This window comes from Neofelis nebulosa, chromosome 7 (assembly GCF_028018385.1).
Source record: "Neofelis nebulosa isolate mNeoNeb1 chromosome 7, mNeoNeb1.pri, whole genome shotgun sequence".
NCBI lineage: Eukaryota > Metazoa > Chordata > Mammalia > Carnivora > Felidae > Neofelis > Neofelis nebulosa.
This window is the reverse complement of record NC_080788.1, coordinates 61,225,116-61,252,942: the sequence shown is the minus strand read 5'-3', so window position 1 is coordinate 61,252,942 and position 27,827 is coordinate 61,225,116. Positions and strand designations below refer to the sequence as shown.

The window sequence follows — 27,827 nt, the reverse complement described above, 5'->3', positions numbered from 1 at the left end:
TATTAAATGGAAGTTTTCCCTAAAGGCATGATTACATTCAGATTCAGTTCAATTTTTTTGTAAGATAAAGAAATTAAGGAACAGAGTGTACCTGGGCCTCTTTGAAGCCAGGGCTATAGTCCACAGTTGCTTTTTGTACCCATAGAGCTTTTCTCTGACTTCAAATGCTAGGGGACAGTGACATTGGCCTAGTTTTTAACCTCTTTTACAGAAAACTAAGTGGGACTTTATATTCCCTTTGTGAGCAGGCAATAGGGACCTTCTACTTTTCTGAGATGGATTTCCTTGTCTCCACAGTATTTTCCTGAGTCGAGATCCCTCCACCATGGTACCTCCTTTGCCTGATCCTACTGACCAAATATCAGAGACAATTCCATCAGAAGAATATTTGCCCCAGGCTGCTTCTTACCCTCCAAGGACAGGGCATTTCAGCAAGAATGCCCTCTGTTCCTCAGGCAAGGGGCATCTCTGCAAAGCCAGGGGGGCCTTGGCAAGGAAAGGAGCCTCAGCCTCAGGCACCTGTCTCACTGTGAGTTCTGAGTCTGCCAGCATCCAGGAAATGGAGAGCGTGGGTAAGCAGCCCTGTTGGATGGTGTCCCAGAGCTTAGCATCTCTTGACCATTCAGCTAACAAGCTAAAGCCAAAGGATGAGCCAGAAGCACTCAGCCCTTCCACCTATACCAGGAGGGGTAGGGGACTAGCAGACTCTGACCACACACGATCAGGGTGGCGTAAAGAAGGGAACGTTGGGACCCACAAGACTGCTAAGGGAGCCAGATGCAGTTCCTCACATCCCTGTGGACCCAGACAGGCATCTGGGCATGGAAAGGCAGCCAAGACTTTCTGGGTAGAATCCGAACCACCTTCTTCAAGCAAGGCATCAAAAAGGCAGCAGAGGGTTCTGGTAGCTAGGGCCAGAGACATTGTCAGAAATTCCTCTTGTTTGCCTCATGGCAGCTCTTTGAGGAGGCAGCACAGTGCAGGAGACCCAGATTCCACATCCTCACTCACTGATTGCAGCCCAAGAGTGGATCTTGTAAGAGAGAAAGATGGTGACTTATCTGATGCGGATAGCAGTTACTCATTGGATTCTCTCTCCTATGTCTATGCCAAAGCCCAAATGGAGCCACTGAAGCCAGAGGACCTCCAGGGGAAGGAACAGGATCTCCCAGAGTCAGAGAACTCCGAAAGTGATGACAGCCAAATATCTGAGGACTCGCTGGCTGAGAAAGGATATGAAAGCCCGCCAGACAGCTCAGGGAGCAGTTATCTCACCAACCACCACAGCCACCCCAGGGCCAGAGCTAAAGTCCCTGTGAGGGGCTTCACCATGTCCTCAGACAGTGAACTATTCACCCAAACTTGCAGGAGCTTTTCCCTGGATAGCCTGATTGATGCCAAGGAGGAACTGGGGGAAGATCAGCAAGAGCCTTTCTTCAGTTCAGCTGAGGAGATGCCTGCAGAGACATTTTGGCACCTGCAGACCTCCAGTCTGCCCATAGTGGACCAGGAGGCAATGTGCAGGCTTGGTCCCGTCAACCATAGAACAGGAACCAGGCTGGATGCCATCCTGCCAATGAGCAGTTCATTTTACCTTGGCCCCCCACCCCAGCCTCACTGTGAACAACCTGAGTCGGAGGTAGAGGTGAGCTCCTCTGAACAGGCAAACACACTCCAAGGCCTGCAGCTTTCCAGAGGGAGCCCTCTGTTGTCCATGGATTCCTGGTTTTCCTGTGACTCTAAGATCAATTCCAGCAGCCCTTCAGGAATAGTGGGTTCCTTATGTCCGAGTCCTGATATCCAGGAATTTCAACCCCAGGGTCAGGAGCAGCCTGGACAATGGCAAAATATGGAAGAACTCAAGCCATCAAGGGCAGAAACACTCCTGCCTTATAACTCCAAAGTACCCCAAGGCAGCACTGAGCTGCCTTGCCATATAAGAGCTGTGTACACAATCCCTGCCTCTGATACATCCAGGCTGTCATTCTGGGGGTCGTACAGGCTTCTTCAGCCACGAGTTGCTGGCATCTTTCGAGCCAGAGGTACCCCTGATACAGCCCAGCAGGGCAACTCGGAAGCATCCAACACCTCTAGCCTATCAAGTGTTTTGGCTGCCTCTGCCGCCTCATTAACTCATGTAGGCAGTGCACCTGAGAGGGACTGGGCTGCCCTTCAGCAGAAGTACCTCCTTGAACTGTCTCATCCTGTTCTGGAGGCTGTGAGAGAGCCCAGGCCAGCTTTCCCCTCCCTCGAAGAAGACTCCACTTCCTTGACCCAAGCTTCTGGCAAAGAAACAGATACTGTCTTGCCAGTTGGTTTTGGGGTATCCAGCAGTCTGCATTTCAGCACCTTTCCTCTCCATTTTTCCAAAATTAGGCATTTGAGAGCAGAGAAAGAACAGGACAGTCTGAGCGCTGAGATAGAAGGTACTTCAGATTTCCTTACGACTAGAGAGAAAGAGGTGAGTCATAGTGGAACTTACTCAGCAGATGTAGAATCATTGACTTCTGGAACTATAAATGCACCAGTCTTTGTAGCCGAGAACAAGGTGGCAAATTCCATGACACAAGCACGTGAAGACAAGCAGAACAGTTTGGAAGAGTCTTCGCAGAGTAACGGGAAGCCTGGACTGATGACTTCCTCTGATGAATGTTTCTTCCTCAAGAGCCCTTGTCACAGTAATATCACCGTAGCCACTAAAGAAAACCACTGTCCCCGGGGCTGGGCTTCTCTCAGAAAGAATAGTGCAGGCCAGGAGGGGCACTTAAGTCACAACAGCTACCTGCCCCTCCAGGAGGAGAAGGTGAACTATCAGGAGAGCTCCAGGGAAGTGGTTGGAAGGCACACTAGCGTTTCATTCGCGTCAGGTCCAGAGCCATACCCCCACTCTGCTGCCTGGAATCCATTCCCGTCTTCCTTGAAGCCACCCCCCTTGGAGACATTCTATGTGACCAAAAGCCGGGATGCCCTGACAGAAACTGCCTTAGAGATTCCAGCTTGCAGAGAATCAAGAGTGCCTTCCCCACCCCCCAGGGAAGCCTGGGGCTTTGGTCATGACCACCAGGTTCTCCACAATGTTTATGTGAAGAATAATTTGCCAGTGCTGTTACAAAACCACAATTCCAAGATTCCCTCATCTCAGCAGGTCACAGCAGGGAGGCCAGTTCATCTGAACACCAAGGAAGGTATCAGAAAAATGGGGAGATGCCCTGGAAATACTGAAGAAGAAAGCCATAATTCAGTTTATCTTTTTGTTGGTCAGAACAGACATTTTCTTTCATCTACTAGCACAAAAGTATGTGAATTTGAAAATCAAGTTGGAATTTTAAATGAACACAGTCTTTCAGCACTTGAGGAAAAAGAAAAGGCCACAATACAGTCCTCTTGCAATGTTTCCTCAAACCATTGTAGGTCTGGGAGGCCTCTCCTTGTTTGTGAGTCTGAGGCAGATGGGGAAGAAGAGCAGGATCACCATGTAGTCCTAAGACAGACTCAGGCGTTTGATATGAACAGACAGCTTCCTTCCGGGGCCAGGTCCGATTTCATCTATAAAACCATCAATTTAGCCCTTGACAAGGACATGCTGGGGGAAACTGCTATTTCTTCGCAGTCTAAATCAGTATGTCATAGAGTAAGAGGCCCAGAGATGATGGCCCAAGATGAGAGTCCAGCCCACAAGGGTGGGGGGAAAGCAGAGGGGAAGAGTGAATCTGGGCTTCTTGGGAAATCTCTCCATTCCAAAGGCTGCTCAAAAGAGTTTAAGCTTCCACAGACAGAGTCTACATATGAAAGATTCCGGTCAGTTATAAGCTCTCAGGAAAAAAGCCTGAGTGAATGCAAGGGCTCTGGAAGATCACAAGAAACATTAAACCCCAAAGAAGAACCTTCTGGAAGAAAACAGAATAAAAGAGTTAACAGTGCTGATGAAATGGCCAGGCTAATTAGGAGTGTAATGAAGCTGGAAAATGGCATCTTAGAAATTGAATCCAAGCAAAATAAGCAGCTATATGCTCCTCCCACACAGGGAGTCAGTAAGGAGTCTGTGTTCCAGGACCAGAGGGACCGTGAGATGGCTGACTGTGCCCTGAGGTCAGGCAGCTCTGGAAACCACCTGTCTTTCAAGGATCAGCCATCTTCTCCAAAACAGATAGATGATTTTACCTTTAGGGATAGTGAAGCTGGAGAAATGGAGGTTAACAATAGCATTGGGAAAGGTCCCCAAGTCCGAAAAATCATCTTGAGCCCCTTCAAGTTAAGGGAATGTATACAAGACATTAAGTTTGTGACAGAGCACACTCCCCCAGCTGTATTAGACAGACCATCCTGGGACACTTGTGATTGCGTAGGAACATGTACAGCTGGTAGAGGGTTTGCAGACACTTGCAGTAATCCAAGAACTGAGGCATCAGCTAGTGCTCTGCCATCGCAGCCCAGATTGAAGATGTCTTCTGAGAAGGAGAGCGAGGCAGGGAATGCATCTGCATGCCCCAGAGGGCAGCCCTGTAGCTTGGGAGGTCTTGAGGAACTGGAAACTGTGAAAGATTTTCAGGAGAGCCAAGTTGCCAAACATGTAAGTAGTTCTAAGCAAAAGGGGCCAAAAGCTCAAGGCCGAGTTGAGGAAATGATTGTGCGAACGGGAGGGAGCCTACTGGAGGAAGACAAAATGGTCTCATGGACTCAGAAAGTTCCTAGCCCAAGCCCACATTGTTTGAGCACATCTTTTAGCCAGGAGACTGGCCCATTGCTGAGCCAGCCAGATTCCTCTGTGGCTCCTCACAGAGACCTGAGTGGTACCTTGCCTTTGGATTCTCCAAGGCTACCAAGAAACTATCTTCACGCATGTGATACTGTACACATTGACAATGTGCTGGATCCCACGATGTTCAAAATGACTAACAGTCCCTTGGTAACTGGAGCAGGGCGTCAAGACCAGAATGGAGAGCCCCGAAGCTATAGCCCTCAGGGAGATGTTAGAGGGGGCTTTTCCTTGGCACACACTGCTTGGTGTGAGTCTGTGATAGCTACGGCCATGGCATCTCATGGTCAGTTCCATGTACCAGAGAGCATTTCCCTGGGGGCAGAGAGCAGGAGATCAGCAAGCACTCAAGATGAAGGGGGGGACCTCAGAAGCATCGTGATGGGCTTGAGTCCCAGGGAGAGTTTTGCTTCTGAAGCTGAGGCAGCTGTGCAAAGAGGATCAGAAAGAGCCAGTCCCCTGAAAAGGGGATTTAGCCCACTTGAAAAGACCAGCTGCCTCTTAGAAGAGGGTAACAGTCAAGGCCAGCAGGCTAAGCAGAAGGCAGAGAAGGAGGCTAAGGACCTCAGTCCTGCTGGTGGTGCTTTCTCAGCACCTGTGTCTCTGCCGAGGGTGCCCCACCTAGAGCACTGTGCTCATATATCTACAGACCTGGCTGTGTTAGAGGAGATCAGACAAGCAAAGGCCCAGGAAAAGCAGCTTCATGGCTTAGGGGCTGATGGCAATGTTCTTCCTTACTATGTGACTTTATTAGAACCTGAACATTCTTCAGGGGCCCGTGGTAGGCCTCAGTGTCCACAAAGGGACCAGTCGGTGTCAGATAGGACCAGGAATGAGGATGAAGCACAAGGATTTTATGTGACATCTCTCTCTGCTGAACCAGGACATCTGTCGACTGATGAGGCCACACCCCTCCCTGCAGACAGCTTGCAACATCTGCCCAACACTGAAACTAAAACAGGGCCACGGCATCCCTCACAAACTTCCTCCCATGCAGCCCCTGTTCCAGGCAAAAGCCATTGTACTGGAGAACGGAGACATTTTCTGGGAGCTGGTGAACAGTTTGTATGTCACTGTAGCTCTTCTGAAATCATAGAGAAAAAGAAAAAAGCAACCAGAACACCTTCCTCTGCTGATCCTGTGAGCTCAGACAGTTTTTCTTCCACACTGGTAGTGGACAGGAGGGTAAGGTCAGAGAAAGCAGTGGCTGCCTTATCTTCTTGGGCCCCTTCTGGTGATCCTGGCATGATTCTGTATGGGGGAAGCCAGTTAGCTCAGTGGGAGACTGCAGAAGGCACACGCCCTGGTGGTCAGGAGACCAACCCAGTGCATCATGAACCTAGAATTCTAGATACCACTTGTGGTGGAGGTTCAGGTAATTTCTCAGTGGCTGCACAGGGAGGAAAAACAACCTATTCTGAAAGTGGGCTTGTGACCTGTGATGGTCAGAATTCTGTCAGCCTCTCAGGACGTACCCAAGACCATGGCCGGTGCTTTGAGGCTTCCATTGGCTTAGAGGAAGGGGGGCCAAGTCCCAAACAGGGTACCATCCTGCCTGGAGCCCCAAGAAGGGTTGATACAGAAGCTCCTTCACAGCACCATGTGAAGTGGGAGGAGAGCGATGACTGTGGGCTGGCAGAAGCCTGCAGCCCAGCAAACAGTGCCAGCAGCAAACATCCTAGACCAACTCCATTGCCAGATCAAAGACCTAGCCCTGATTCTGAAGTTCAGGAGGAGTCCCAGTGCAGACATCCACAGGAAACTTTAGACCGTGTCATCATCTCAGGGAGCATGGAAGGCAGCAGGGCTCTTAGTCCACCTAGGGGGCAGGAAGACAGTGGAACATCGCCTTGCTGGCATCTTTGCAATCCTCAACCCATGGATTCTTTTGCCTGTGCATCCCCGTCCTATACTTTATCGTGTTACAGAGACGGTGACCTGAGGAAGGGGAGTGCCAAGACTGCCCTACATACTCTCCATCCACCCTGCATAGTATCTTCCAGAGCCTGTGGAATGGATGAGACAGCAGAAAGCTATTCCAGGGCACCTGAAGTGCTCTGGACTCCTGGCCTTGAGCCCAAAGGCATTCGTGTAGTATTTGCACCAGCAGACATCAGTTCTTGGGAGCCTTCCGCTTCCGCTCCTGTCCTATCTCTGGCTCAAGAGGGCAGCTCCCCTTCTGCCCCTGATGTGATGACATGTTCCTTGAGCCACTCAGTGGCTGATGGAAGCTCAAGGTCAGGAGAGGATCCTGAGAAAAAGGTTGCTGAGAAGAAAGCCAGCCTAGAGCCTGAGGCTACCTTTTCCTCTGCAGACATGTACTCTGAGCCACTGAGGGAATTTCAGGATAGCTCTGTAGGTGGCCAGAATGCACAGGACTCTCAAACCAAGCCAGAACCACCTTTAACAACTGGGAGACCATACACCCTGAATTTAAGTAAAGGGTCTATTGAGAGTGAGCTTCTGGGGGAACCTCAGCATGGATGTTTAGAAGATGCCATCCAGTGCCTTCCAGAAAAACCACAACTTTCCACTCAGTCCAGAGATCACAGTGGATTGGATCCCCAAGCCAGGTTTGTAGCAAAGTTAAAACACATTTCTAGGCACCAAGCTGACAGTCCCTGGGATGAGGAAGAGCAGCAGAGACACCAGGCTTCGGGTGGTTGGGAAGAGCCTGCCCAGGGCAGGAGCTCCCAACCTTCCCATGAAGGTGGGTTGGACAGCTGTCGAATTACAGATGCAGGCAGAGAGGAAGCATCTGTAGCCCATCTGTCTGTGTCCAAGATGCTTTCATCAGGCTTTGAAGACTCAGCCTCCATGCCTTTGGGGCAGAGTGGAGCCCCATGGCCCACACCCCAGAGCCCTGGCCTGCCTGCCACTGGCAGGGAGCAGCCGACTCCCCATCATGGGTGCTCACTTCCTGTGATTTCAGTCTTTTCTGGCCCCAAACACTCCAGGTCCTCCCCCAGACCACAGTTCTCTGTGGTCAGCTCTTCCCGGTCTCTTCAGGAGCTGAATTTGAGTGTGGAGCCTCCTTCCCCCACAGATGAAGATACACAGGAGCCTAACAGATGGTGGACTCCACATCCCAGGGGTCATTTCAAAGGAAAGTCAGCAGCAGGAACATCTCTGAAAGCTGAGGGCTGCAGTCAGAAAGCCTCATCTAACTGGGACATGAGCACTGCTGTTCACCAGCCCCCACAACCTGCCAACCCTCCTTACCCAAAGTCCTCAGATCTTTCTTTCATGCCAATCCCTGACTTCATGACAGGCTGGACATCTAGTACCCTGGAAGAGTCCTGGCAGGAAAATCCAGAGAAGTGGCACTCCAGGGTAGACAAAGGAACGTTACACTTTGGCTCCAGGGACATCAATCCCTACATCCTCTACTCACGTCCAGAGGGTCCTGTGCACGTTGGCTGGAAGCAGTATGTGTTTGGCAGTGCCGCGGATGTCTCTTGTACCCAGGGCCCAACACCATCAAACATGGCCCGTTGTTCAAGCATGGACGATGGCCTGGAAGACCAGAACTCTCCGCTCCATTCCCACCTCAGCACCTATGCCAATGGCCGGGACCTGGGGAGCACACAGAGCAGCATTAGAAATGCCCAAGGTTCACAGGAGGCCTGGGAAGTATGGGGTTCCTCATTTGCCTTGGGGAGCCCCCACATCCTGAACATCCCTGAAGGAAAAATCCCCAGTAAGGGTCCTGACAAGAGAGCCCAGACCCTGGGCACTCCTGATGAAGCAGGCTGTCTGAGGAGTAGGCCCCTGTTGGCAGAAGAAAGTGCTGCAGGTCCAGTAGATGAGATTATGCTTCTGTATCCATCAGAGGCATGTGGCCCTGTGGGGCAGTCCAGGATGAACACCTTGGAGCAGGGCACACAGACCCTGGGCTGCAGTGTCTGCTGGAGCTCCACTGACATCTCTGCTCAGCCAGAAACAAGTGCAGTGCCAGGCTCTGGTCTGGTCTCCTGGACTAGCATGCACAACCTGTCTCTCCACCTCTCACAGCTGCTACACAGCACCTTGGAGCTGTTAGGGAGTTTCTCCCAGCCAAGTGTGGCTGAAAAGGAGCGGAACTTCAAGAGGGAGTCCCCAGATGAGATGACCCAGGCCCTAATGATGGACTGCTGTACTCAGACCACCATGGATGAGGGCATCCAAACTGAACTGGCCTTACCACCTCTGCACCTTCTAACCCCAGAGGCCAACCCTCAGGAGGTCAATGTGGTCCTTGAAGTGCTGGGCTCAGATATCCCCATCATGTCTCAAAAAAAGGGACATGTCACAGGGACCCTTCAGAAGAGAGAGTCAGAGGAAACTGCATGGAAAATGGCAGGGCCCTCAGAATCTCAGGAAGAAAGCCCCCACTTTAGGCCCCAGAGCTTTCCAGCACCCGCATACCACTCGAGGCTTCAGAAAGCCCACTTTGGGCAGAACCTCCCTTCTGTGATCCCTCAGGCTTCCCTTAATGCCTCCCTGCCTCCCAGCGTCCAGGCAGACGAGCCCTCCTGCCTGGCTGTCAACAGCCCCAGCCTCAAAGGCTCCCACTCCCCAGGGCCCTGCCCCAGTCCTGCAGAGTCCATGGGGAATCTTAAGGTCCAGAAGGAGCTGGGCACTGTGAGTACCTTGTTGGTAGACAGGGCCTCCTCCCCAATACTCACGCTTAGTGCCAACACCCAAGGATTGGGGCTCTCCCCAGATTCACTGTCTCTCACAGCCCCCTCAGCTTGTCCTCTTGAAGGCCGCCAGAATTTTGTCTCCAGTCCAGACCTTTTTCTTGATTCCCCCAGGCCTCCAGTGGATAATTATTCTCAAATTGTTAATGAGTCCGGTGACTCCCAAAGAGTGGAGGCTCCATGTGGGGACGGTGGAAGTCCCTTAGAAAGGAGTGATGGCAGTTCGTTCCTTGAGGTGAGGTCCCCAGTCAGCCCACCACAGAGCCCAAAACTCCAAGTCTGTTCCATAGAGCAGCCCCCTCAGCAGCTTCAGCCCAAGACCACCACCTTGGTCCAAAACAGACCACCACCACCCTCACTGAGGAGCCAGAGTCCGAGTCTGGCTGATGACTTCGTGCCTGAGGACGTGGCTTCCTTGGAGTGTGGCTCGCTGAGCAGTAGGGAGCCAAGTGAATGGCGGAGCAAGACAGAAAATGAGGGTGAGCCACAACCCACTCTGGACTTTTCCTCTTCAAGAGGAGGCCTTCATCACCTCAGACCCTGCCCTGTCTCTGAGTTGACTGCTACTGCAGGGCTCCGGGGTCCCACTTTGAGCCCTACCTGCCAATCTGAGGTGCTACTGAGCTCCAGTTCCCAGGTGTGCATGGCCGCTGAGCCCCAGCATCACGGCCTGAGGGACTCCTCAGTGCATAACAAAGTCAGTCATTGGAGCGGGGTTCAGGATGGCTCTCCTGGGGGAGTAGGTGTGGAGTCACTGGGAACCAGGTGTGATCTTAGCTCTGGAAAGCAGGGACAGAAGCCCCTACAATCTCCTGACAACCAGAGCCAGGATCCTGAGTGGTCCCAGAGGGAGCAGATCCCCTTGCAGATTGGGGCCCAGAACCTCTCACTCAGCACAGAGCTCACAGAAGCGAAGTTGCACCACGGCTTTGGGGAGGCCGATGCTCTGCTGCAGGTGCTGCAAAGTGGGACAGGGGAGGCACTTGCTGCTGAGGAGCCTCTGCAGTCCACCTGGGAGGAGCTCTTTGCCCGGTAAGTGCCCCCAGCCTGGCGTGAAAGGGCAAGGGGTGGGCTGAAGGAGAACCACAGAAGGCTAATAGCTGGCTGTTCCTTTCTCCCCTGCTCAGCTCTGGGATCTTCCGGGGCTCAGAGATAGATCTTAAGATGGAGAAGGGCATTCAGGGCCAGCTTCAGTGAATCAATCACATTTTGTCTCAGGCAAAAACAAACCATTGAGGCCCTCCGGAGAGAGCGAGCTGAACGACTTCAGAACTTACACCAGACACGGAACCTCAGCCCCCAGAAACAACTGAGCCTCCTGCCCAACAGGGATCTCCCCACCTGGGACCTCGGCCTACCCAGCAGGCGCCGAGAATACCTGCAGCAGCTGAGGAAGGATGTTGTGGAAACTACCAGGTATGGACCAGGACCCTACAGAGAGCAGATTGTGTGAGTGGGAGGGCTGTGGGGGGCAGGGCCTGGAAAGTGGGGGCTGCAGCTTCCTTTGGACAGGAGTGATTCCAAGAGTGGGTCCTACATTCCTGTGGGCAGGTGGAGGTAGCTCGGGGAGAATGGGTCAAAGGGAAAAAGGAGGATGTGGGAGGGAACAGGGTGGGGCAGAGCTCATGGGAGAGGGTGGACAGAACAGCTGTGACCTTCTGTGTAAGACAGCAGGCCTGAACCTCAAAATGGGTGGTAAAACCAAACTGGGCAAAGAGAGGATGGGTCCTTCAAGAGGATGGTGTTGAATAGGTCTGGGGAAAGCAGGCCAGGGCCGTCACCCATGCACCCACCATGTTAGAAGGCATCTCTCCACCCTGTGGTCTTCCTTAGGAGCTCAGGGTCGGCATCACGGTCTGCTCACCCTGCCTCAGACATAGCGCTGATGCTGCAAGAATACCAGCGCGCCCGCGAGGAGGCCAAGGTGGAGATTGCCCGGGCCCGGACCCGGCTGCAGGAGCGGACCGAGCAGGAGAAGCTGAGAATCCGCCAGCAGATCATCTCCCAGCTACTGAGGGTGGGGCATGGGGCAAGCTAGTGATTCTGGGTGGGCCAGGAGCCTGGGAAAGATGCCAGACCGGGTCAGCCTTCGCCCGGGCTGCCTTGGAGTCCTGGGATGTAGCCTTTGGAGGAAGGTGTTGGACTCCTAGTGCCAGCTCAAAGCTGTGCTCGCTCTTTTTACTTGTCACCCTCCTCTGACTGGCTCCTGTCCCCAGGCCAAAATCTGGGAGGAGGCTGCTTTGGTTTAGAGTTGGGGTAGGTATGTGGGGGAGGCACTGGGGAGGTGAGGAGGGGTGGTTTCAGGGGAGGAGGGGATAGAGAAGGTGTACCAGCAGCTGGTTGCCAGCCATCCGTCCTTGTAAGGAAGAAGAAAAGCTGCACACGCTGGCTGCCTCCAGCTCCCTGTCTACCAGCTCCAATGCAAGCCTCTCCTCTGGTCTTACCTCTGGCTACAACAGCAGCAACGCCTTATTGTCGGACCAGCTCCAGTCCCCAGACAGTGTGGTGAGTGGGCAGATACTAACAATGAGCCACAGGCCAGAGCCACTGAGACAGGAGTTGGAGCAGGAAGTTCTGCCTCCCGGAGGCTGTCGCTGACTTGAACCCTTCTGGTGGATGATAGATAGGCTTTGTCTCTCCCTCAGTTTTGCCTCCTTCTCCCTGTGTATTCATTCAACATGTGTTTATTTTGTAGGTACTATTTTAGGCACTGGGGTTAGAGCAGTGAGCAAAAAAGTTTTTCTTAAACCATTAGAGGGATATGCACAGATTATTGTAAGATTATTTAAGCACTGTTGCAGTAAGTTATATGAAGAAGGGGTTCTAAGTCAATATAAAATGGGATCTGATCTGGAAGGTCAGCAAAGATGCTCTGAAGAGAGTGTGTTTAAAGTGACACCAGAAGTGTGAGAGGCAGTTAACAGAGCAGAAGCTTAGTGTAGTATGTCAGGTGTCAGGAGAGATGGTGGGTTGGATGGGGAACGTAGCCTTCCAGGCAGAGGTCTTGGTAAGTGAGGCCTCCGGGAGCAAGAGTTTGAGGAACTAAAAGCTAGCATGGCTGGAATATGGTAAGAAAGGAGAGTGACTTGAGGAAGGACTAGAAAAGGCCAGGTCACGTAGACTCTGCTGCAAATTCAGGCCCCTTTCGGATTGATGTTACTTCCCAGAAGCTGCTCTAAAGCCTTGAAACCAGGGGAGCAGGATGATGAGGTTATAGGAGAGGGGACAGGGCAGCTGTGGGTGGAGCCGGCAATGACCACAACAAAGCCTGGTGAGAGCTGCCCATAGCCGGGTGGGGGCCCTGCTAGTGACAACGAGCACAGGGGCCCAGGGGGGTGCCCTGGACAGAGCACATTCACTGGATGCAGAGGAAGGGCGAGGGTGGAGTCAGAAACAACACACACTTTTTTTTTGGCCAGAGCAGCTGAAGGGGCAGTGATGGTGACTGTGAGGCACTGGGGGAGGACAGGTTTTGTGGGGAAGATCATGAGTGTAGTATGGGACTTACTGGCTTTGAAGTCTCTGTGAGAAATGCAAAGGGAGCATTTGGAACCACAGGTTTATCACAGGTAAGATCTGGCCAGGGATATAAAATTTGAAATTCGCTTCATAGTAAAACTTCACCAGTATTCAGACAGTAGCAAAGGATATACGATGCCAAGTTCGTCTTTCAGTCTCCTGTTGCCCTGCTCAGAACCAATCTTCTATCCTAGTACGGTGTGGATTTCTGGAGGTAGTCTGAATATGTTGTATGTCTTACTATCTATAAGAATGTGCATATTAAAATTTTTTTTTCTTTTTTAATGTATTTTTTCTGTATTTTAATTTTTAAAATTTTATTTATTTTGTTATATGCATATTTTTTTCTTTTTCCCTTTTTTTAGATTTTATTTTTAAGTAATCTGTACAACCCCAGGATCAAGTGTCGCATACTCTTCTGACTGAGCCAGCCAGGCGCCCCCATGTTTTTTCTTTTTTTTAAATCTCTCCCTCTCTCTCCTCTCTCTCTCTCTCTCTCTCTCTCTTTTTTTTTTTTTTTTTTACAATGTGTGTATCTCTCTAAAGCACATGAATGGCAGCAAAAGTGACCTGCTTTGTCACTTGTCTTCCTTAAGAATGTCTTTTGGACACCATTGCGCACCACCAAATCTGCGGCTGACTTATTCTTTTTAACAGCTGAATACTTAGTGTTTCTTTTTTCTCTTTTATTGTATGGTTTTAAATGTGATGTTTTGCATAGGTAATCTTTTCCTATGGTAGAAAAGACAAAAACTTATATATACCTATCTCTAAAGGTAACTAGGGAAGTACCCGCCCCTAGCAGCCGACAAGCCAGTCCTTCTCCCTTGCCGCCCCCAAAGAAATAGCACTGTTGTGTCGGGGGAGCCCTCCTAGAGTATCTTAATGCTCATGGAATAAAGCATATCATGCCACTTCAGGGTATCTTGGAGCTCTTTCTACATGACTGTATAGAGAACTTGCTTTGTCTCTTTTTTTTTTTCTCACTGCTACGTAGCATTCCATAATAAAGATCCAGTGTAATTTATGTAACCAGTCCTCCAGCTGGGGTTGATTTCAGTCTTTTGATGTTGTAAACAGTGCTACAGTAAATAACTGTGTGTATGCATCATCTCCTAAACCTACAAATATATCCATGAGGTAAATACCCAGAAGAGTATGTGCATTTGAGATCTTAATATTGACAAATGTTACCTCACAGATATACACAGTTTCTGCAACAGGTTATCAAATGTTTAAATTTTTGCTGGGCCATCTGTTCGTATCCTTTGCTCATTTCTCTATGTTATTGTTACTAGTTTCTGGAGTTCTTTAGCAAGCTAGCCCTTTGCCTAATAGGAATTAATGATATTTATCCCAGTTCTTTGTTCTCTTTTGACTTTGCTTATTGTGTTTGGAGCTATTCAGAAAATTTATCAGTTCTTCTCTTAAGTGTCTATGTTCTGATCATAATTAGAAACATGTTCTTCATTCCAAAGTTGTATAAAGAACTTCTGTGGTTTCTTCTGGAAATTGTATAGTTTTATTTTTCATATTTAAATCTTTTTTCGTTTTTAAAAATTTTGTAAATTTTTAAATATTTTTATTTCATTTCTGAGAGAGACAGAGTATGAATGGGGGAGGGGCAAAGAGAGAGGGAGACACAGAATCCGAAGCAGGCTCCAGGCCCTGAGCTGTCAGCACATAGTCCAACGGAAGGCTCGAACCCATGAACCATGAGATCATGACCTGAGCTGAAGTCATATACTCATTGATTGAGCCACCCAGGTGCCCCTAAATCTTCTTTTAATTTAATTTTTATTTTAGAGAGAGCAAGCAGGGGAGAGAGAGGAAGAGCAAGAGAATCTTAAGCAGGCTTCACGCTCAGCTCAGCACAGAGCCCGAGGAGGGGAATTGATCCCATGACCCTGGGATCATGACCTGAGCCAAAATCGAGAGTCAGACGCTCAACTGACGAGGCATCCAGGCTCCCCGCCCCTCCTATTTAAATCTTTGATTCATTTTGAATATATAAGGTATGGATCCAACTTTATTCTTTCCAGATGGCTGTTGAGCTGTCTCTTTAACATTTGATTGTTCCTCTAGACAGCTTGCCTGTGCTTCACCAGTTTAGGATGTCAACTTTTTTTTTTTAAGTTTATTTATTTATTTTGAGAGAGAGAGAGAGAGCATAAGCAGGGGAGGGGCAGAGAGAAAAGGGGAGAGAGAATCCCATGCTGGCTCCATGCTGTCAGCACAGAGCCCGACACAGGGCTCAATCTCACTATCATGAGATCATTATCTGCGATGATATCAAGAGTTGGATGCTTAACCGACTGAGCCACATATGTGCCCCCAAAAGTTCTTTATAAAGGGGCTATTTTGAAGATTATGATTCTGACTTTGGAAGAACGACAGTGATTGGCAGTGGAAGGAATCACATGTAAAATTCTTTGCATAAAAATTTATTGACTTAAGAAAAAAAGTTTTTGTATGGGCATACATTTTCCTGTCTTTTGAGTATATACCTAGGAGTTGGGTTGATGGGTCCATAGATGGGTGAAACTGTGTTTCACCATTTGAACAATCGGCAAACTATTTTTCACAGAGGCTACACTACTCTAAAGCCCCACCAGCAGTGTGTGAGCACTGAATTTCCCCCCATGTTGACCAGCATCTTTCTTTATTATAGTTGTCCTAGTGGATGTGACATGGTACCTCACTGTGGTTTTGATTTGCATTATCCTAATGGTTTTGAGCATCTTTTCATGTGTTTACTCTAGCTATTTATATGTTTTCTTCAGATAGATGTCTTTTCAGACCTTTTGTCCATTTTATAATTGGATTATCTTTTTATTAAGTTTAATAATTTTTTTATATATTGTACAAGTTCTTTATCAGTTATATATCTGGTTTGTAACAATTGTGTCCCATTCTGTGTATTGTCTTTATACTTTTTTGGTGATGTCCTTTGAAGCACAAATGTTTTGATGCTGTGTGTTTTATCTATTTTTTCCTTTTATTGCTTACACTCTTGGTTTCATATCTAAGAAATTTTTGCCTAATCCCCGGTCACAAAGATTATGCCTATATAGGCAAACATACCTCCTATTATTGTGCTTTGCTTTATTATGCTTTGCAGGTAATGCATTTTTTTACAAATTGAAGGTTTGGGCTGTGTAAGGCAAGTCTGTCCGCCATGTTTCCAACAGCATTTGCTCACTTTATGTCTCTGTGTCCCATTTTGGTAATTCTTGAAATATTTCCAACTAATTAATATATTTGTTATGACCGGTGATCAATGATTATGACTCAAATAATGGTTACAATATAAATCTCAAATAATGGTTAGCATTTTTTATCAATAAAGTATTTTTTTAAAGTTTATTTATTTTGAGAGACCATGAGCAGGGGCGGAGCAGAGAGAGAGGGGGAGAGAGAGAATCCCAACCAGGTCTGTGCTGTCAGTGCAGAGCCCAACAAGGGGCTCGATCTCACGACCATGAGATCATGACCTGAGCCGATATCAAGAGTTGGATGCTTAAGTGAGCCACTCAGGCACTCCAGCAATAAAGTACTTTTAATTAAGTTATATGCATTGTTTATTATTATTATTATTAATTTTAGCGAGCACAGGCAGGGGAGAGGGGCAGACGGAGAGAAAGAATCTTTTTTTTAAACATTTTTAAAAAATGTTTATTTTTGAGAGAGAAAGAGACAGAGTGTGAGCAGGGGAGGGGCAGAGAGAGAGGGAGACAGAATCTTAAGGAGGCTCCAGGCAGTGCGCTGTCAGCACAAAGCCCGATATAGGGCTTGAACTCACAGACTGTGAGATTATGACCTGAGCTCAAGTTGGATGCTTAACTGACTGAGCCACCCAGGCACCCCGAGAAAGGGAGAATCTTAGGCAGGCTCCACTGTCAGCATGGAGCCTGATCCATCCCACAATTCTGGGATTGTGTACCCAAGCCAAAATCAAGAGTCAGAGGCTCAACTGACTGAGCCACCCAGGTGCCCTATGTATTGGGGGTTTTTTTTAGATGTAATGATAGCACACTCAGTAGATTATAATATAGTGTAAACATAACTTTTATATGCACTGGGAAACAAAACAATAATCTGACTCACTTTATTCCAGTGATCTGGAACCAAACCCACAGTATCCCCAAGGTGTGTCTGTATTTTCTTTTAATAGTTGTATGCTGGGGCGCCTGGGTGGCTCAGTCGGTTAAGTGGCCGACTTTGGCTCAGGTCATGGTTTCGCGGTCCGTGGGTTCGAGCCCCGTGTCAGACTCTGTGCTGACAGCTCAGAGCCTGGAGCCTGTTTCAGATTCTGTGTCTCCCTCTCTCTGACCCTCCCCCGTTCATGCTCTGTCTCAAAAATAAACGTTAAAAAAAATTTTTTTTAATAAAAAAATAAAATAGTTGTATGCTTTTAGTTCCTAGGCATAGGTCTTTGATCCATTTTGAGTTAATGTTTGTATTTAGTGAGACAAAATTAGGAGTTGAATTTTGTTCTTTTGCATGTGAATATCCACTTGTCCCACCACCATTTGTTAGTAACTATTATTTCCCCCCCATTGAATTGTCTTGGTGCCCTTGTCAAAGATGAATTGACCATAGATGTATGGATTTATTTCTGGACTCTGAATTTATGCCATTGAATTATATGTCCGTCCTTATGTCAGTACCACTATTTTGATTACTGTAGCTTTGTAGTAAGTTTTGAAATCAGGAGGTGTCCAACTTTATTCTTTTGCAAGATTGTTTTGGCTATTCTGAGTCCCTTGAATTTCCATGTGAATTTAGGGATGAGCATATCAATTTCTGCAAAGAAGTCAGGTGGGATTTGGATTTGGATTTCATTGAATGTTTGTGTCATTTTGGGGTGTATTAAACATCTTAATAGTAATGTCTTTTGATCCATGAATATGAAGTATCTTTCCATTTATTCAGGTCTTCTTTGTTTTCAACACTGTTTTGTAGTTTTCAGAGTATAAATTTTGAATTTGTTTTATTCAATTTATTAAATATTTTATTCCTCTGATGCTATTATAAATGGAATTGTTAATTTCATTTTCAGTTTGTTAATTGCTACTCTGTTTATTTTTGTGTACTGATCTTGTTTCTTGTACCCTTGCTGAGTTGATTTTTTTATTAGCTCTAATAGTTTTTTAGTAGCTTCCTTAGGACATTCTGTATACAAGATCATATCATCTGCCCCTGTTGTTGTTTTCTTGTTTATTTTATTTTGTTTTTATATATATATATATATATATATATATATATATATATATATATATAGTAATTTTTTTTAACGTTTATTTATTTTTGAGACAGAGAGAGACAGAGCATGAACGGGGGAGGGTGAGAAAGAGGGAGACACAGAATCAGAAACAGGCTCCAGGCTCTGAGCTGTCAGCACACAGCCCGACGCGGGGCTCAAACTCACGGACTGCGAGATCATGACCTGAGCCGAAGTCGGCCACTCAACCGACTGAGCCACCCAGGCGCCCCTGTTGTTTTCTTGTTTAATTGCCCTGGGTAAAATCTCCAGTTCAATATTAATAGAAGTGCTATGAAAGCACACATTCTTGTTACTGATCTTAGTACTAAACCACTCAGCCTTTTACCATTAAGGATGATGTTGACTTGTGGACAATTGTTATCAAGTTGAGGAAATTTCTTTCCAGTCTTAGTTTTATCATAAAAGGGTATTAAATTTAGTCAAATATTTGTTTTGTAACTATTGAGATGATTGTGTGGATTTTATTAATATGGTGTATTACATGATTGATTTTTGTATATTGAACTAATCTTGTGTTCCTAGGATAAATCCCAGGAATGGTGTATACTTGGTCATGATGTATATAACTCTTTCTGTGTTGCTAGATTCACCTTCCTAATATTTTGTTGGGGGTTTGTGTGTTGATATGCATAAGGGAAATTGATCTGTAGTTTACGTGTGGTTTCTTTGGTTTTCAGGGACTTATAGAATGATTTATGAACTATTCTCTTCTGTTTTTGGAAAGAATTTGTGAAGTATTGGGTGTCAATTCTTTAAATGTTTGGTAGATTTGAAGCTAATGAAACTATCTGGTCTTGAAATTTTCTTTGTGGGAATTGTTTTGATTACTAATTCAATATCTTGTTAAATGTCTGTTCAGATATTCTATTCTTTTTTTTCCTTTTTTCAAATTTTTTATTAAAATTTTTTTTCTAGTGTTTATTTTTGAGAGAGAGAGAACCAGCGGGGAAGGGGCATAGAGAGATGGAGACACAGAATCTGAAGCAGGCTCCAGGCTCTGAGCTGTCAGCACAAAGCCCAACGTGGGGTTCGAACTCATGAGCCATGAGATCATGACCTGAGCCGAAGTCGGACACTCAACCGACTGAGCCACACAGGTGCCCCTCAAATTTTTATTTAAACTCCAGTTAGCTAACATATAGTGTCATATTGTTTTCAGAATCTATTTCTTCTTGAGTCAGTTTTGGTAGTTTGTGTCTTTCTAGGAATTTGTTCATCTATCTAATTTGTTGGTGTATAGGTATTACACCAACTCATTTATTTTTTATTTTTTTACTGATGTAAATATTTAAAGTTAAAATTTTCCACCTGAATGGTACTTTAGTTATATCCCATAACTTACATATTTTATCTATTTTTTATAGTAATTTTGCATTTTCAGTTTGTATTTCTTTCTTAATCCAGTTCTTATGAGTTCTTAAGAACTTTTTGGTAGAAAGCCTCCTGTGTTTCCTGATTTTATTATTAATTTTTAGTTTGCCACGTGTTGATTATGAAAGATTCCAGAGAAGAATGATTTCTACTTTTTTAAGTTTATTAAGGTTTTTTCGTTATCAGTATTCCCATGGACATCAACTTATTTATTTAATTTATTTAATTTATTCTTTTGAGAGAGAGAGAGAGAGAAAACACACATGAGTAAGCAGGGGAAGGGCAGAGCAAGAGGGAGAGAGAGAATCCCAAACAGGCCCCACACTTAGAGCCTGACGTGGGGCTCAATCTCATAACCATGAGATCGTGACCTGATTTGAAATCAAGGAGTCAGATGCTCAACTGACTGAGCCACCTAGGCATACCTTCCCATGGACATCTAAAAATTTTTTTTGTTTTATCATTATGGGGTCTGTTTGTTCTCTGCTGTGAGGGTAAATATGTGTCTTTTATGTCTGATATTCTGGAAGCCTTTAAAAAATTCTTTCCATGATCACTTTTATATCTTCAAATAGTCTTTATTACTTGATTTAGCAGTGTTGTTACCTTTATAAAACATTAGGAAATCAATGTATTCTACCCTTTTTTTTCCCTTTACTTTTTGTCAGAGTATTTCTACATTGTGTATAATGTTTGCATTCATAGAGTTGTTCTTAGGCTAGATTAAATGGACTCTTCTCACTTCTAGTAATTTTCCAGGCATTTTTATTCCTCCCTAGTGATTCGTCCCCTCATAATTTCTTCCAGAAAGACTCACGGGCCCTTTCTCTTTGGTCCCTGAGTTTGTATTTGAAATTGTTTATCGCTTTTATACTTAAATGACAGAACATCTCTTGGTTACATTCCTACGAATGAGATTGGTAGGTCAAAGGATATGTACATTTTTAAATTTAAAATATGTGGTAGATGTTTCCAAAGTATACCAGTTTACACTCTTAAATAATACTTGACCACTCTGCTTAACAGAGCGTTGCCAAGGGTTTTTCCTTCAGTCTTTGGCAGTGTGGTGGGCATAAAATACGCATTTGCAGTTCTCCTCATGTGTCTAAGATCGAGTGTGTTTTCAGATTCTTTTTTTTTTTTTTTTTGTTTTCAGATTCTTAAAAGTTCTGTGTCCTTTTGCTCCATGACAGTGTACTGTATCCACTTCTCGAGTGGGTTGTTAGTCTTTTTGGTTTTAGAGGCCCTTTTATATTAAGAAAATTATCCTTCTGTTTCATTTGAGATACCAGTGTTTTTTCATAGTTGTGTGTTTTTGTTTGTTTTTTTTTATTGCTACCTGGAAATGTTACTTTTTAAAGTTTTTAAAATTTATTTTGAGAGAGAGAGAGAGAGAGAGAGCGAGAGAGAGAGAGCATGAGCAAGGGAAGGGCATAGAGAGGGGAGAGAGAATCCCAAGCAGGCTTCGTACTGTCAGAGCAGAGCCTGATGTGGGGCTCAAACTCACCAACTGCAAGACCACGACCTGAGCTGAAATCAGGAGTTGGATGCTCAACTGATTGAGCCACCCAGGCGCTCCTGGAAAATGTTAATTTTGTGTTGCCTGGTGTTTACTAATGTTTTCTTCATGGCTTCTGAATTTTATGCCCTGTTTAGGAAGTCATATCCCCACTATAATTTTTTTAACTTATTTTTTCTTATAGTAATAATAAATTCTTTATTCCATGTATTTTTGAGCCACAAAGCATGAAGAGTTTATATTGGCATGATGTATGAAATGGGTCTCTGATCCATTTTTTTCACATGGTAGCTAGTTGTGTCATCAGTATTTATTGATTAAACCATGGATATTTACTTTTAGGAGTCATCAGTGTAGCAGGGGGAGCAGATGGAATCACTTAGGAGTATATAATGAGTGAGAAAAGAGGGCCTAGGCCTAAGTCCTGAAAGAATCCCAGAATATCGATTTTTGTTTGAGGAGTCTGAGCCAACACAGGAGAAGGAGCACTGCAGGGAGAGGTGCCAAGAGCCTGGGGAGTCAGGAAGTGATTAGGAAGGGAGAGGCTGGCTGAGTGGAAGCTCACGGAGAGGTTCAATAAGGTGGGGACTGGAGTTGGTGATCAGCTCCAAGCACATGGATGTCACAGGGACCTGGTGACTGCTGTTGGGTGGAGTAGTGAGGCAAATGTTAGTTCAAGCAGGTTCAGAAGGGAGTGAGAGGTGGGAGGTGGCGAATGGTGACCGTTGTTTCAAGAAGCACGTGTGTGAAGGGTGGGAGAGCAAGGACCCCTCTGAGGAAATTTTTTAAAGGTGGGAGAAATATTTACATGCTTGAGTGCTTGTAGGAAGGATCCAACGAAGAGGGTGAGGCAGAGGCAACAGTGAAGGAGGAGATGATCAGTAGTGGAAAGTTCCCAAGAAGATGGCACAAGACTTCAATCTGAGACAGAGACACCTGCTTAAAGTACAAGAGACTATATGTTGCAGCAGAGGAATGGAGACAAGGATGGAGATAGAACTGTCTGTGTTCACCTCTTCTTGTCTTTAGCCATAGGTTCAAAACTGATGATAGAGGTGGGATGGACAGTGCCTGTCAGGTCTGGTAGAGATCAAGGTCATGTCACTGAGTTGCCGGCTGAAGTAAAGGTGGGAGGACCGTATTGCAGATCCAGAGATCATCCCATCTGGTTCCAAATTAGGACCTTTGGCTTACTTGCTGTATGGGGTTGGGGAGGTGAGGCTTGGGGAAGTTGGGGCCTAGGGTCAAGCTTTTCACAGCCCGTGTCTTTTCCTCCCCCTCCCACCTTCCACTTGGGCTCCAGCCATGGCCTCATTCGTGTTGCCACATGGTAGAGCCCCCAAACCCACTGAGGCTCCATACCAGGTCCTCTGAGGCTCTGTTCATTTTGATCCCTTTTGGAGCTCTCCTACAAGCAGTCTTTGATCCTGTGGCTTGAACCATAAGGAGAGATTGTCCAGGGACTGGTTTCTATTGCTCTTGGCTTCTTGGGGACATCCAACCTCCTGTAATCCCAATGGGGAAGATTTTTTTTTTTTTTTTTTTTTTTTTTTTAAAGCAGGCTTCATGCACAGTACAGCACCCAGCACGGGGCTCGAATTTAAAACTGTGAGCTCAAGACCTGAGCTGAGATTGAGTTGGACACCTAGCTGTCTGAGCCACCCAGGCTCCATGGGGAAGATTTTTTTGATAGAGCCTCTACATTGGAAACTTGGGATAGTTCAGAGGCAGAGGAGATAATTCTACACAGGCTTTCTGGTGCTCTGCTTTATCTTTCTTTGCTCTGGTCCTAAACATCTTTTCTGCAGGGGGACGCACACTTGCCTGATTCCAGTGACTCCTGGATAGGGGATGTTCGGGGACATTCTGCAGTGAGGAACAGTCAACTGAGTCTGGCTGGATCCACCTGGAAGAGCTTAGCTTACAGTGAGTGGTGGGGGTGAGGGCATGCAGCTATCTGCCCGATTTGGGGACTTTGGGGGCGGAGGTCCTCTAGATCCTTAGGGAGTCATTAGCCCGAGGTTATCAGCCCCGAGTCACTGTCCCTCAGGAGGCTGTTGCTGCTCTGAGGCCTGGATGCTCATGCTGTCTCACGACCTCTGCCTGTTCACTGCAGGCCGCAAAACCTCCCTGGGCAGCTGCTGCTGCTGTCCGTCCAGCCTGTCCAGCCTGGGGGCCTACCTGTCCTCCTCCTATCAGGATTTGGCCAAGCACATCGTGGACATCTCTATTGCTGACGTGAGGAGCGATTCTGCTTGTCCCCGTGGTTCCTTTACCAGCCCTCCGCCGGGTGGGGAGGGGGAGGGAGGGAAAGGAGGGAAAGAGCAGGGCAGATGAGGGCCAACTTCTTTTAGATGAGGGTAGGGCTTCTTTGGTGGCTCTCCATCTCGACAGAAAGGGAATTCAGCAAACACTGGCCCTCGTGACTGACTAACCCAGGGGTCTGCTTTGTACCGTGCCCGCTCACTTGGGTGTGATCCCTGTGTCTGCAGGTAATGGCTGCTTGCTCAGGTAACCTGCACAACCTCTTCAGCTGCCAGCCAGCAGCTGGCTGGAAGTAAGTTCCTTCTAGTGTCTTGTCCTAACCTGTTGTCCTGCTTGTCCTCTTTCCTCCTTTACCTTCTCTGTCCCGGCTCCCTTGAGTCCCTCCTCTGAGCTGCCCCTCTATGACCCAGGAGCCCAGTTCTCACCTCTTCTTCCTCTTCCCCACCCTCATGTCCCCAGCCATCAGGGTGAGGAGCAGGAGGTGCATCTTTACTACAAGATGTTTTCTTCTACTCGGCATGGCTTCCTGGGGGCAGGCGTGGTTTCCCAGCCACTGTCTCATGTGTGGGCAGCTGTGAGTGACCCCACCCTGTGGCCGCTCTACCACAAGCCCATCCAGACAGCGAGGCTGCATCAGCGGGTGACCAACAGCATCAACCTTGGTGAGCCCAGGGAGGGCTTCCCATGGGTCCGGGCCAGGGGCCAGGGGCAGCAAAGGTTGGAGGTGGTCCTCTCGGGAGGCCAGGTGCTCACACGACCTCTGCCGGGTGGCTCAGGCTAGGTCTGCCTGTCAGGTTGCAGAACGACAGGATATTGGTGGGCGCTCCTGGGCTGGGAAGGATTTAGGACTAGGTCTGTCCATGCACCTCCTGACTCTCCCCATTCCTGACCCCCCAGTGTACTTGGTGTGCAGTACTGCCCTGTGTGCCCTGAAGCAGCCGCGGGATTTCTGTTGTGTCTGCGTGGAAGCTAAAGAGGTGCCTGCCTCGCTGGTGGTAAAGATATGGGAGAAAGTTGGGCTGGAGTGCTGTTGAGAGGCAGTCACTGTGGGCCTCAGGTCCTGCAGGGAAAGGAGGGTGCGGTGGGCAGGGATGAGGATGACATGAAGCCTGTCTGGCCGCACTGGAGCCTGTCCTGGTTTGATCCACTTCACTCCCTGTCCCCAGGGGCACCTGTCTGTCATGGCGGCTCAGTCTGTTTATGATACATCCATGCCGAGACCCAGCAGAGACATGGTCCGAGGGGAGATCCTGCCCAGTGCCTGGATCCTACAGCCTCTCACCGTGGAAGGAAGGGACATCACTAGAGTCATCTACTTGGCCCAGGTGATCCTTCCTGTGTGGCTGGCTGCACAGAACGCCTCGGTGTGACCCCACCACCTCGCGGGAGTTTTCTGTTCAGCTGCTCAACACCCTTCAGTGCCCAGGCCCTGTGTCCCCAGAGCTGGAGACTCAGGCTTCCTGGGCCACAGTGCGGGGAGTCAGTGGGGAATCGAGGACGGAGGAGGGGGACAGAGTAGGTCAGTCTCCTCTGACTGAAGTTGCTGTTACCAAAGAGTTCGGTGGCCTTTAGACCCTCTGTTGCTGAGTCCTTGGGAGATAGTCACGGTGAGGGAGGAGCAGCAGCCTCAGCAGAGCAGAATGAGCAGGACCCATTCTGTTCATTCTCCACTCCCAGTTCCTCAACGTGACCTTTGTCACCGGGAGGTGAAGCCCATGCCTAGATCTGAACAGCAGAGCCCAGGGGCCTATAAACTCCGGGACTGCAGAGGAGCTTTTTGCATCGCAACAGCCTGGGTGACTACCTGGGGCTGACGTGTGGCCTGGCGTGTTCTCCCCGTCTGTACACACCTTTAACCCTTCCCTCTCTGCTTTATTTCAGGTAGAACTTGGTGCGCCGGGCTTCCCCCCTCAGCTCCTAAGCTCCTTCATCAAACAGCAGCCACTGGTTATAGCCAGACTGGCTTCCTTCCTTGGGAGTTAGCATCTTACTGTCAAGATGGTGCTGCAGAGACGTGGGTGCAGGATGTGCCAGTGATGCCAGGTGGCTCTTGTCATTCTCTGTACAGGATGCAAGGACAGGCGAGGCTCCTGGTTGTGGCTGACCAGGCTGACCAGCACTCAGACCTGAGTTGCCAGCAAAGTCCCGTCAGTACTTGGGTCACAGCTGGTGCCTCTGCAGAGCCAGGGGACCTGAGTTCCTGGCCCCAGGTGGCCAGCATCAGTGAAGCTCAACTCACCTTTTTGGATTCCTCAACCTCTCTTCCCTCTCCGGGACATCGTGGCAGATAGGCCGCTTGAAGACCAGGACTGGGAGTAGCCAGCAGAGCCAGGAGAGGGCAGTACTCTGGCCCAGCCCTCAGCCAGGGAGGGAAGCAAGCAGCCATTGACCGGGACTGTTCAGAATCCGTCTCCAGCATTCAGCTCCACTGTGGGCTGCAGTATCGGAAAGTGCCAAACCAGAAAAACGGTTTAAAAAAACAACTGCACAAACCATTCGGAATCGTTTCTCCTTGCATTTTTACAAAATGCTTTATTATTAATTTTTACTTTTTCCTCTTCGTTTCCTTCACAGGAGAGGACATTTGGGTCTTTGCCTCAGTCGGGAGTATTGAGCAATGCTCAGTCTTGGAGCAGTCACTCCAGAGCTCAGGAGAATGGGAAAGACCACTGTAGAAGCAGGTTGGACAGATTTGAGGCCAAGGAGGGGAACCTAGCCCTTTGAGGAGGGATGGGGGTGGGCAGCCCAATGTTGGCTGCTGACAGGGCAAGAGGAATTTCAAAGAGCTGAGAAGTTGTTTATTGAAGACTGGAGAGAAGATATGAGAACTCTTAGAGGAGGTAAGTGATTCATTAGGAGGAAATTAAGTTCTGTTCCTTCCCTCACTCAGAGCCTTGCTGCCAGCCTTCAGTGGTCCCCTGAGCGTCCGTGCTGCTGTGGTCAGACGTGCTATTCTAGGAGGGGATGGGGAATGGGCTCGGTTTTCTTGTACCTTAGCCTGCCTAAACTTGAGCTTCAAGTATTCAGTACGATTATGTGGAAGTGGTAGGGTGGGAGAGATTCCCAGCTTCCATTCTGGTGCCCACAATCTTTGGCGGGAGAGGATGACCATATGGGGGATTGGAAAGGTCAGTTTCTGTACAGTATAGCAGAGATTTATTGTTTCTCAAAGTGTTTGCAGGATTTTCTTTTACCTCAGATTGTTACTCATATATGATTGGTTGAAGACTTTTAAAATTGCTTTTAAATGTATTTTTCTGGCTAAATTTTTGGTATATTTAACACCCTATTTATGTACTCCCATCTCTTTTCATATAAATCTCTTAAGTCCATTGATTGAAAAAGAACACTTGCAAATTAAAGGTCCATGGTGTCCTTTCATTTAGTGAAGACTGCGGTGTCCCTTGAGCTCAGAATTTAGTCTGGGGATTACAATGGCAGCAACAGCTCACGGCCCAGTTTCAAGCTGTACAGTTCACACACATGTACTGAGTTCTTTCCATGAGCTCAGCACGACTTTGTGTGTGAACAGCCCTGTCAGTTACCCAACTACAGCCAGCTGTAGCCAGATACAAACATGAGAGGATTCCAGATCAGTTACTGCCACACACCAGTGACCATGATCCCCTGGAAGGAAGCTCTTTAACAACAGGTGAGTACTTCTGGGCTTCTGAAGCAGAGCTGGCAATGGGAAGCTGAACATACGCGTCCCCAGAGGTGATCCCAATCCCCTTCCTACAATAGCCACACACCAGGCCTGACTCAGCAAGCTAAGGAATATTAACTGAGGCTGATTCTGTACTAAAGATAATCCAGGGACCCAGCTCCAAATGATCATGAGGAAGTCAAATTTTGGCTTGGATAGGTGGCTTTCTGACTTCATCAGAATTCCCTGAAGAACTTGTTACATCCCAGAGTTTGAGATGCGGTAGTCCTGGAGTGGGGCCAACGTATTTGTTCTATGTCTAGGAAGTCCTGAGGCTGCTGGTCTGGGGACCAGCCACCCTTTGAAAACCAAGGTTTGAGAGAATTAGTAGAGAGCAGGTATATAGAAAGGAACCTAATGAGTTCACTGTTTCACTGTAATTCTATCTTACTGCCTAGAGAATGGGCCTTTAAGGTTCACACAGGCCACTGTGAAGTTTCCTGAGCTGGGCCCACGCTATATTGAATTGAGTGGGCATTAGCCCAGCATCCCTGGGGCTTCAGGCTTGCCTCCCAGCTCCGCCTACCTGTCCCACCTACAGAGAGCTGGGTCCTCTGAAGTGGCAGCTTCTTACCTCAGGGCTCACCTTCAGAGAGCAGTGCTCTCGTTAAGCCACATGGGTGCAGAAAGATAAAACATTTCTTGGCTCCCAGGCATTCAGAACTTCCTGAATTTAGTATAAATGGATTTATAGGACAAATCCTATAGATTAGTGTGAAATG

The 27,827-nt window shown here is 47.6% G+C and overlaps 1 protein-coding gene across 11 annotated transcripts in view; it reads left to right on the top strand.

The window, feature by feature from the left end:
• Window positions 1-26,784, top strand: part of STARD9 (StAR related lipid transfer domain containing 9) — a 118,574-nt gene extending 91,790 nt beyond the window's left edge. For 7 of the 11 annotated variants that reach the window (XM_058738021.1, XM_058738022.1, XM_058738019.1 and 4 more), the window contains 11 exons: window positions 298-10,470; window positions 10,657-10,854; window positions 11,272-11,455; window positions 11,803-11,943; window positions 22,943-23,060; window positions 23,251-23,372; window positions 23,627-23,691; window positions 23,859-24,061; window positions 24,297-24,394; window positions 24,566-24,724; window positions 25,281-26,784. In XM_058738021.1, coding sequence (XP_058594004.1) covers window positions 298-10,470; window positions 10,657-10,854; window positions 11,272-11,455; window positions 11,803-11,943; window positions 22,943-23,060; window positions 23,251-23,372; window positions 23,627-23,691; window positions 23,859-24,061; window positions 24,297-24,394; window positions 24,566-24,724; window positions 25,281-25,382 — 11,563 coding nt within the window. In that variant the 3' untranslated portion in view covers window positions 25,383-26,784. Of the gene's footprint in view, window positions 1-297; window positions 10,471-10,656; window positions 10,855-11,271; window positions 11,456-11,802; window positions 11,944-22,942; window positions 23,061-23,250; window positions 23,373-23,626; window positions 23,692-23,858; window positions 24,062-24,296; window positions 24,395-24,565; window positions 24,725-25,280 lie in introns of those variants that run through there. The other 4 variants (XM_058738027.1, XM_058738020.1, XR_009264194.1 and 1 more) reach the window with 3 other exon arrangements.
• The last annotated feature ends 1,043 nt before the right edge of the window (window positions 26,785-27,827 follow it).